The 11,161-nt window shown below is 41.2% G+C and overlaps 1 protein-coding gene across 2 annotated transcripts; it reads right to left on the bottom strand.

Moving 5' to 3' along the window:
* Positions 1-902: 902 nt before the first annotated feature.
* On the bottom strand, positions 903-8,468 carry LOC132896301 (ALK and LTK ligand 2a-like). Of its 2 annotated transcripts, none has more exons than XM_060937037.1 (6): positions 7,882-8,468; positions 6,500-6,824; positions 5,223-5,276; positions 5,017-5,097; positions 3,641-3,715; positions 903-1,638 (listed from the first exon to the last, which is right to left on the bottom strand). In XM_060937037.1, exons 2-5 carry the CDS (start codon positions 6,774-6,776, stop codon positions 3,651-3,653), a joined length of 477 nt encoding a protein of 158 aa, XP_060793020.1. In that variant the 5' UTR covers positions 6,777-6,824; positions 7,882-8,468; the 3' UTR covers positions 903-1,638; positions 3,641-3,650. The 2 variants fall into 2 exon arrangements, with proteins under 2 accessions (XP_060793020.1, XP_060793021.1); XM_060937038.1 differs by having other exon boundaries at positions 903-1,635.
* Between the last annotated feature and the right edge of the window lie 2,693 nt (positions 8,469-11,161).

The raw sequence follows: 11,161 nt of genomic DNA, 5'->3' as shown, positions 1-11,161 counted from the left end.
ATTGATAAAATAAACCACAATCCCACCTTACCTATGAATAGTTTTAGACCAAACTTCGGAGCATCTTTAGTGCTTTTAGGAACAGCGTTTTCTTTCAGCATGTGTAATTCTTCCTCACTTATGGTGACAAAGTGATTGGTCGCCATTTTGCTGGGTGATTATCGAGAAATAGTCCGACTTTCTTGACCAATCAGCATGCGATTTCCGATAATCACCTGCGTATTTATACTAAAATTCAATAATACCTTTTAAAACTTCATTGGAAAAATGTTCAGGAAAAATTAAATCTAAACTCACAGGGGAACAAAGGTAAAATCTAGAACCCTTATGGGTTATTCTTTGATCATTTTAAGCAAACACTTAATTTAATTTTCTTTTTTTATGAATATTACTTGTTTATTTTATTAGAAAGAACCTTTATGGAACCTTTACTTCTATACTGTATGTAGTACTTTTATCTCCTTTTTTTAATATCAAAAATGAATTTGACTTTTTTTAAAAACACATTTAATATTGAGCTTCATATTTAAAAAAGCTACACTTTTAGAAAGCGCTACAGCTGTGGGGTTCTGTATTAAAAAGGCTCTGAGTAAGAACCCTTTCAGAAAACTACTGTAAAAACCCTTTAAAGAAACTTCAGAGGAACCGTTGAATCCTGTTCATTTTTAAAGAACTGTTTCAAATGCTAGACATCCATTCCTGCATATTGTGTTGTATCATACCGTGCTTTAATTAGGGATGAAAACCGGTCCCTTTTTTTTTTTAATTAAATAAATAAATAATTTAAAGAACTCATAAAAAAATCTCTTACAGCGTATAAGATGAGGCTATGAATATTCTTTATAACTCTATATAACGGATATAAATTTTTTTACCATCCCAGGAATGATTCATGGTCGCAGTGTGTAACAATCATATAATTTATTTAAATATAACTTTCTCTTAAATATTTATATGTATCCCAACACTTCACTGATCTATCAGACATGTATAGCCTTATGCTCATTACAGGGATTTTACGTCTCCTTTATGTACACTATTTACACATTGACTTTTGGTTTGTACCTCTATACATCATGTACATCAAAATATATGGACTATATTTCCTGTTACACACACACATTCTGATCAGCAAACATCTTGCCGTTTCACAGACATATGCTGGAGAGATGAAAAGTGTTGGGATGGAAATTAGTTGGTGGTTACGTTTCAGGAAGAACTTCCTGATCAGGAACTAAACACCATCTTTCATCTTTTTTGCCACACTACAAAGTCACTGATGGTGAAATAATGACATTACGAGTGTCATTATCTTATTAACAAACTACAAACCCAAAGCAATCCTCTTCTCTTGGAACAAGGACTGATTGGATCTTGTGCAAGTTCAAAACATTTTGATGTCGCTCCATTGAGTTCGCATCTTGGACACGTTTATGGTCAATCCATCCATTTTTCTCCACAATCACCTCCATGAGGCGCTCCATCTGTTCTGTCGTGTCTGTCCATGTGACCTCTGCAGCACTGAAGTCATATCCAGGACATGATTTGCTGATTAGAAGGAACGACGAAGGTTGGTCTTGTCCAAAAGGCTCTTGGGGATTTTTGTTTCCCTTCCTCCTCTGGTTTGGCTTGAATCTGCTGAAGGAGAAGAAAGGAAGTTAGAAACCTGTGTAGTATCAAGCTTGGCTGTATAAACATATGTTTGAGAATGTGATGAAGAATTCTTTACGAACTGTCAGGAAAGACCTGACGTTTATTTTATGATACAGGAGACTCCCTGGGTGTTGAGCTTTAAGTTGTAAATCCGTTATTTTGATATGATATCGGTTAAAATGGCAGCGGCGTGTTCAAGTATCCAGTACATCTTACTCATACGGCTACGTTGTACATTCTCTCGGGGGCTAAAGAGCACAGCGTGACAGCATTACATTCTTATCCAATGATTCCTGCTATCTGTATCACAGCCATGTGTTTATGGAGCCGTCGATGAGTCTTCTAGTTGTATATCCTGTAACGTTTGTTCAATTGGTTTTACCTCCCCAGACGGGACACAAGTCTGTCACAGGATGTGAACACACTCACTGATATCTAGGAGCAATTTAGCATCACATTTTTGGGAAGTGAGAGGAAACCAGAGGAAACCCAGGGAAAAGACAAGATGAAAGTTTGTTAGCTCATCTGTCCATAAGGTCGATTGCTATGGCGTGGCATCCGTCATCCACAATTCAGTTAAATCGTATTTCCTCGGTCAGTTCTCCATGGATTTCCATTCTGATTGTTTTGTTTGAAAGAACTCCTCATTCTGCACAAAACCCGGTTGTTGTTTTGTCTAATTTTTTGCTAATGAGTTACTAATTAGGCCAAATTAACAAATTTTCCAGGCCTCTCACTAGAATTGTATCTCCTCTCTCATTTATCATCCCATTTCAGTTCTGATAGATGTTTTGGTTCGATCTTCCCTTGAGGAACAAAACTTGTTCATTTGTTTGTTGATTTTCTTGCTGTAAACAATTTGTTTATGACTGTTTATTTTCAGTTAAATCACATCTCCTCCCTCAGTTCTCACTGGGTTTCAGTTCTGATTGTTTCTTGTGAAAGAACTTGACCTTCTGCACAACACTTGGTCATTATATTGTTAAATTTTTGCTAACAAACTGCTAATTAGGTCATCTTAAGTTTTCAGACTTTTCATTAGAATTGTATCTCCTCTCTCATTTCTCAACCGATTTCAGTTCTGATCGATGTTTTGGGTCGATCTTCCTTCGAGGAACAAAACTTGGTCGTTTGTTTGTTGATTTTACTGTTGTAAACAGTTTGCTTACAATTCTTTACAACTTTGTTTATTTTCAGTTAAATCGTATCTCCTCCCTCCTTCAGTTCTCAATGGATTCCAGTTCTGATTGTTTTATTTGAAAGAACTCAACCTTCTGTACAACACTCGGTTGTTGTATTGTCAATTTTTTGTGAACAAATTAGTCATTAGGTCACTTAACATTTTCTTCTGACTCGAATTGTATCTCTTCTCTCATTTATCATGCGAATTCAGTTCTGATCGATGTTTTGGTCGTCATGGTTGTTTTGATGGCAGGACAGATGAGCGACTACGTCTTGATGTTCTGGTTTTTCAAAGACATTTTTGCATAAATTAAAATTTTCCAGCCTATATAAAATGCTCAGCCTCTGGCTGGAACATCTACTCAGTTCCTTACGTTTCCCTTAAAAGGTCATTTGCATGGAGTGACACGGTGGCGTAGCAGCTCCAGGGTTCCCAGTTTGATCCTGAGCTCGGGTGTATGTTTTGGCATGTTCCTCCTATATCCTTGTGGGTTTCTTCTGGGTTCACCAGTTTCCTCCCATATCCCACCTCAATAGATGGACAGGCTTCTCTAAATTGCCCCTAGGTATGAATGTGTACCTGTGTGCATCCAGCCCTTCGACAGACCGGCGTCCCATCCAGGATGTATTCCCACCTCACGAGCACTTTTCCCAGGATAGACTCCAGATCCACCATGACCTTAACTAGAATTAATTGCTTACTGAGAGCACATGAATGTGCATGACTGTGTTAAATTTAAGCCACACATTATTTTGGTAAATTACAGACAAAAACCAGCATTCATCATTCGTCCAGTAAGAGTACCTGGTTGAAGTTAGCTCTCGAGGCACCTCGGACTCCCAGCTAGCCGAGTGAGAAGCCGTGCACATCTCCTATAATCTGAAGACAAACCAAAGACACGTGAGATGAAATTCTTGGATATGCATTCACAGTGTAAGCATGTTTCAAAGGATAATTTATGCTGGGGCATGTAGCACAGGATATGAGTTTTGCAAATGATAGATACTTCGGATCTTTCAGGTAAGCTTTGATCTTCTCCATGCAGTGAGAGACTCTGATTTACTGCTTTCACTTTTCCAGATAAAAGATCAGATACATATCAGTAAATAGTGTACTCTAATCATGATACTCCTGGATAATATAATATAATATAATATAATATAATATAATATAATATAATAAAACCTATTATACTATATGCAATATATGAAAATGATATGGTGTGCATTTATTTGGCCAAAATTTTATTTATCTCTTTTAATATCTCTGAGATTTTGGGATCATTACATTACAGGCATTTAGCAGAAGCTCTTATCCAGAGCCACATACAACATACCCAGAGCAGCCTGGGGAGCAGGTGGGGGTTCGGTGCCTTGCTCAAGGGCACTTCAGCTATTCATGCTGGTGCAGGGAATCGAACTGGAGACCTTTTGGTCCCAAAGCTGTGTCTTCTCACCTTTTGGCCATGGCTTCATTACAATTTGTACTTTGTTAATGGGCATTGATTGCTGTATTAAATAAATAAATAAATAAATAAATAAAGAAAGAAAGATTAACACATGCCATGGGGAAGCCATGTTAGCCTAATGGTTAGAGAAGCAGCTTTGGGACCAAAAGGTTGCCGCTTTGATTCCCTGGACCAGCAGGAATGGCTGAAGTACCCTTGAGCAAGGCACCGAACCCCCAACTGCTCCCCAGGCTGCTCTGGGTGTGTTGTATGTCACTCTGGATAAGATAAGAGCGTCTGCTAAATACCATTAATGCAACATAATGTAATATTCTGCGGTCCGACATAGTGAAGGTATGCTCTTTCACTGGCGTTCTAAGGACAATTTTAAAAATGAAGGACATCCGGATTCCTGTAAAACTGCTTTGTGCCAAGGTCTATTGTTAAAAATACTATACAAATCAAATCAACTTGAACTGAGATGTTTCTGAGAGTGAATCACTCTTTAAGCCCCAGATGGACAACTGAAGAACCATTTCATTTCTACATATGCCAAAGATGAATCCTTAAGGAGAATGCACCACACCAGAAACCAGCTTTTCACCCTATTTTGTTCCCGTCAGTGCATGAGCATGATGATGATCATATATCCAGGTTATATTATCACTTATAAACAGAGTCCATGTTGTTTTTGTGGTGCATGTGTTGTCCCAGTGCAGCATGCAGTACTCACATGCAGGAATGGTGCAGTCTCTGGTGTTGTGGTAGAGCCTGTAGACATGTTTCCTGCACTTGGGACTGAAGTATAGAGGCCCTGAAGTTAAAAAAGTTCAAACATTGTCAGTCTTCAGCTTGTCTTCTACTCAGTCAAATCTAACATGCATCCATTCTGATGACATGTCCTGTACATATCCAGTGTCCCCTCGTCCCTGTGCTCACCTGTTAAGTGCTTTAAAAACTTCTCCTTCTTTCTGAGATCTCTGGGAAAGATTTCTGCAAGGACATAGAAACAGTGGGTTAAAGGTTAAATCCTAAATCCGCTGACCTTAACAAGGGAGCAGTGACCCCAAAGGGCGGACTTTGCTCCGTTCCCAAAGTTCCCTGGCGTGTTCAGTTTAGCAAAATAGAACAGTATCACTGCAACTGATTATCTACACACCACTATCACCAAACATCCTCTTTTAAATGCACAAATAAATAAAGCATGTACACAGACTGACAAATGTGATACCAGCTAAAAGCCTAGCGCTGCATGAACAAATCTCCAATTAGGCTGTTTCTGAGGAATTGTTTTAGACTCATTTGAGTTTCCGTAGGTTTTGCGGCCTTGATTCAGGCTTTCAGAAAGCAGTTATAAAACGATAAATCTGAATCCAGATCAATTTTCATTCATAAATTTTTTAACCCCATTATGTCCACTTGCTATTTTTAAATCATCATGAATGCATTTCTTTTGCACTGATGAAGAAATTTAAAAGAGAACTTAATACTTCTCTCATCTCATCTCATTATCTCTAGCCGCTTTATCCTGTTCTACAGGGTCGCAGGCAAGCTGGAGCCTATCCCAGCTGACTACGGGTGAAAGGCGGGGTACACCCTGGACAAGTCGCCAGGTCATCACAGGGCTGACACATAGACACAGACAACCATTCACACTCACATTCACACCTACGCTCAATTTAGAGTCACCAGTTAACCTAACCTGCATGTCTTTGGGGGAAACCGGAGCACCTGGAGGAAACCCACGTGGACACGGGGAGAACATGCAAACTCCACACAGAAAGGGGCTCGAACCCAGACCTTCTTGCTGTGAGGCGACAGCGCTAACCACTACACCACCGTGCCGCCCAACTTAATACTTATTTAGTCAAATATATTTAATATATTTTAATGTATTTAGTTGAATGTATTTTTAACAGGCCTGTAGTGGTTTGACACAGCTGTGGAGAGAAGTGAAGGTGTGTTAGATTGATCTGTTTCACTGGTTTTATCCAGGATTTCACTTTTCAAAGTAGTCTTTTGTGTATCACATTAAAATTAAAGTCACACAGCGCAAGCACAAAAACTGTGCAATGCCAACAAAGCTCAGGGGTTCAAATCTCCCAAACTTATTTCCAAAACTCATGTGCATCCTTCACAGATAAAAGTGCACTTTCAACCCATCACAGATTCTCTCTGTCTCTGAGTGACAGACAGCTTCAGCAGCGCGCGCTCACCCAGTATCTGATCCCCGCTCTTGGTCTTCTGCTGCTGATGCTGCTGTTTGCGCTCCTTCTCGGCGGCGGCCTGCGCGAGCTCTCCGTCTGCGCCGCCGCCCTCCTCCCTCCGCACCATGTTCAAGATCCGCGCGAACAGGCTGTGGTAGCTCCGCGTGCTGTCCGTGCCCGTCCACGCGCTCGCGTTCGTGCTCGCGCTCTCGCTCACGCCACCACGCGCGGCGGCGCACATGCACAACACGAGCCCCGTGACGAGCACAACTCTGAGCGCGCGCATCGTTCAGAAGACAAACCGGTGGCGCCGATGATCGCACACAGTTCCGAGCTGGAACACAGAACATGCAGGGGTTGGTTTAAAGCACAGTCCACCGGTCAGAAGAGGAAAAGAACACTGTATCCAGACTTATTATTATTATTATTATTATTATTATTATTATTATTATTATTGCCCTCAGCAGTAGGGTATATTGCAATTTTGACTTTTCTCCAAATTCTGATTTATCTTTTTTTTTTTTTTAAATTCTCAATATGCTGACTTATCTCAGACATTTGACTTATTAAGTGAAAATTCTGACTTACTGCCCAAAATCCAGACTTGTTTCAAAGTTATGACCCATCCCAAACTTTTGACTTTTGAGATTAACACAGATTTTGACTTCTTAGTCAAGACCTTTGACTTATTATCTCAAATGTTTGAATTACTATCTCAAAATCCTAACTTATTATCCAAAACATTTGATGACTTATCTGAAATGTTTGACTTACTATCTCAAAATTCTAACTTGTCTCAAAATCATGACTTATCTCACATGTTTGACTTACTATCTCAAAATTCTGATTTATCTCAAAATTCTGACTTGCTTATTATCTCGAAACTCTGACTTCTCAAAATCGTGACTTATTTCAAATGTTTGAATTACTATTTCAAAATCTTATCCAAAACATTTGACTTATTATCTCGAAATTCTTGTCAGGATTTTCCGCTTAGGCCGATCTCAAATGATGTAACATCTTACAATTCTGACTTAGGCGTTTTGTTCTTCTATATTAGCCAGATATAATACAGTGAACAAAAAGTAACTTTTGCAAACATCATTTAGATGACAAACATGCAGACTGACTATTTAAATAATTTTATTTTATAGTTAAAATTATTTTAGAATTACAAACGATTTAAGCCTAGAGATAACATTTCTTCTCATAAAGAATGCATTTTTCAAGATTGTGTTAAAAAAAAAAAAAAGCAGCCGAATTATCCAGTGTGGTTGCTGTTCAGTTCTCCATCAGTCATCACGCACCTCTTGTGTCTCAAAGGAATGAAGATGAAAAACCAAATGGGAAAAAATAAAAATAAAAAGTAAATAAAAACATGTGTAACTTGCCTGGTGTCCTGCGGCAGGTTTAATCTCAGAGGGTGGGAAATGAAACCAGTCCCAGCTCAGTGGTTCGGGGTTAAAGCTGCTGGACAGTGGTCCGCTTGGGTCTGCTGGTCAGCGCGTGCCGGCGGCCGAGTGTGCTGCGTCCATGCGCGCGACGCGTTATTATAGGCGCGCGTGGGAATTGCGGGGTGGCCACTCTCCTCCGCACACGCACTCATTCGCGCGCGCACGTGGGAAATTCATGAGAAGCAGACTGCCAGCGTCGCATCTTCACTTTCCTGTCCTGCCATACAACGCTTCCCTTTGACACGTCGTCACACGAGAGCACCGTTTACCGGGAACTGCTCCGGACCCGGAGTTCTTTCTGACTCAAAAATATGAACAGACAGTTTCCTAACACCGTCATTAACCGGCTCCGTGTCCACTCTGATGTCTCCAGTTACAGATGATCCATGCCTGGAAGTGATGTGACCCGGACTGCTGATGTAATTAATTAATGATATATTTATATATATATTTTTTTTTTGGTGAGGACAGAGAAACTCTCCAAGCAGCCGGACAGAGAGACTGAGCACTGATCACATCAGATTCCTGATCTCTTTCTCTGGGCTTTGTCTTGTTTCTTTTCTTTTCTTTTCTTTTCTTTGCTCCCACCCTCAAATTGGAAGAACATCCAGCTCTTAGTTCGCGGGCGTGTCTAAAACCAAGGAACAAAAAGTTGCCTACTAAGGCGGAAAGTCGAGTAGTGCCCTAACCTACAGCTGTGGGCAGGAGACATTTCTGAAAGCAATTCTTAATATTTCTGTTGCATTATCTTCTGCATGAGTTGGTCCACAAAATATAAACAAATGAGTCATTTAAACAATGTGAAATTATTTTTTTAATTCAACACAAAAAACTACGAAGCCCCTAAACTTTTGAAAGCTGATGTTATTTATCTTGTGTAGGCGAGTCATTTTCATGTGTGCACAAGATAAGTTGTTATTAAGTTATTTAAATAGAAGAAGCCTTTATTTGTCACATGCACACTCAAGCACAGTGAAATTCTTCCTCTTCATTTAACCCGTCTGAAGCAGTGAACACACGCATGCACACACACAAGTGAGCAATGAGCACACACACACCCAGAGCAGTGGGCAGCTACAGCGCCCGGGGAGCAGTTAGGGGTTAGGTACCTTGCTCAAGGGCACTTCAGCCCAAGGCCACCCCATATTAAGCTAATCACATGTCTTTGGACTGTGGGGGAAACCTGAGCACCCGGAGGAAACCCATGCAGACACAGGGAGAACATGCAAATTCCACACAGAAAGGCCCCCATCGGTCGCTGCGCTCGAACCCAGAACCTTCTTGCTGTGGGGCGACAGTGCTAACCACTACACCACCGTGCCACCTGGTGGTGTAATAACAAGTTACTTGTGTGCACAAGATAAATAACTTGTTCCCACAAGATATCTTGTTATTAAGTTATTTAAATAACTTGTTCCACCTTGCAATGACCTGGTGACTTGTCCAGGGTGTACCCTGCCTCTCGCCCATAGTCAGCTGGGATAAGCTTCAGCTCGCTCGCGACCCTGCACAGGATAAGCGGTTATGGATAATGGATGGATGGATGGATGGATGGATAGATGCAGGGGCATCAGAAGCATTTTTAATGTGGGGGAGGGGGACACTGGCGGGGGACTGGGGGGGCCTCCCCCAGAAAAATTTTAATTAATTAGATGCCATTTCCTGCATTCTGGTGAATTTTTAACAGGTTGTTAAACACATAATTTTACCTACAAAAGTCACTTAATTCAATGACTATTTTAGAGACTCACAATAAGTCCTCATTCAACTCGTCCATATATTCATCAACCTGTTTTTAAACCCACTGCTCTGCCTAAGATAATGAGATGAATGTGACACAATTTATCACCAACAATGACTTTATAGGTGCATTTTACTTTTTATTTTGTGTTTCCTTTTTTATTTTGTTTTAGATGTAACACAACATGCCACTGTGCCAAGCAATAGTGACACTCAACTGTATGTTTAAAAATAAGAATATTCATAATCTCACACAATGAACAGGCATGACATGGCATCATGCAAACTTCATAACACACAATCACACTGTGTCAAGCAACGGTGACACATAAAAAATAACTTCACACAATGAACAGGTGCAATTTTTTTCACCACCAACAGTGACTTTAGTGGGTGCATTTTACTTTTTTTCGATTTAGTGATACTCATAACAAAATGCCATCCTCATGGGGATGACACTGATAGCCTGACAACCTGCATCATGGATTACATTAATTTCTGTGTTGAAAACACTGTGCCAGTCAGGAAGGTACGGTGTTTTCCCAACAATAAACCCTGGGTGACCTCTGAACTAAAAGCCCTATTAAACGAGAAGAAGAGGGTTTTTAAATCTGGCAACAAGGAGGAGATGAGGAGAGTGCAGAGGGAGCTGAAGAGGGGGATAAGGAGAGGCAAGGACAGCTACAGGAGGAAGCTGGAGGAGCACCTCAAGGGGAGCAACACCGGAGAGGTATGGAGAGGCCTGAAAACCATCTCTGGCCACACAAAGGACAGTGGGAGGGGCCCTGTATCTGGGGCCCAAGACAGGGCAAATGAGTTGAATCTTTTTTTCAACAGATTTGACTGTGCCACCCCACCCTCCCCCACTCACCATAGTCCTGACCGGTCTGTGATATCACTCCCCCCCCATAATACCTCTGACACCAACAGCTCCATCCTCACACCACATCACCCCCCTCCAATCCCTGCCAGACCAATCCACACACTCCACCCCCGACCTCACTCTACAGGACTCGCACCTCGGCTACACCCCTTGCCTCTCCATAACAGCTGATCAGGTGCTGAAGGAGCTGAGGAGGATCAAGACAAGGAAAGCTGCTGGCCCTGATGGTATCAACTCCAAACTGCTTAAAGACTGTGCAAATCAGCTCTGTGGGATTCTTCTGTACATTTTCAACCTGAGCCTCAGTCTGGAGAAAGTTCCACTTCTGTGGAAAACATCATGTGTGGTTCCAGTTCCCAAGACTGCGCACCCCAGGGAGCTCAACCACTTTCGGCCAGTAGCTTTAATGTCTCACCTAATGAAGATCATGGAGAGGATTGTTCTCTCCCACCTCCAACACTTGGTGAACAGCGACCCCCTGCAGTTTGCATATCGACCGGGGATTGGTGTGGATGACGCTATCATTTACCTGCTACACCAGTCACTTTTGCACCTGGAGGGCACTGGGAGCACTGTGAGAATCATGTTCTTTGA

Source organism: Neoarius graeffei, chromosome 13 (genome assembly GCF_027579695.1).
Source record: "Neoarius graeffei isolate fNeoGra1 chromosome 13, fNeoGra1.pri, whole genome shotgun sequence".
Taxonomy (NCBI): Eukaryota; Metazoa; Chordata; class Actinopteri; order Siluriformes; family Ariidae; genus Neoarius; species Neoarius graeffei.
Note: the sequence above shows the minus strand (reverse complement) of the source record. Positions and strands in the feature narration are given on the sequence as shown.

Bases quoted from the DNA above. Each gene is read 5' to 3' on its own strand.
- LOC132896301 (XM_060937037.1), bottom strand. From the start codon at position 6,776: ATGCGCGCGCTCAGAGTTGTGCTCGTCACGGGGCTCGTGTTGTGCATG. The intron at 5,277-6,499 runs GTGAGCGCGCGC...ATGTCCTTGCAG, and splicing joins GAGCGGGGATCAGATACTGG to AAATCTTTCCCAGAGATCTC. The intron at 5,098-5,222 runs GTGAGCACAGGG...TTTTAACTTCAG, and splicing joins GTTTTTAAAGCACTTAACAG to GGCCTCTATACTTCAGTCCC.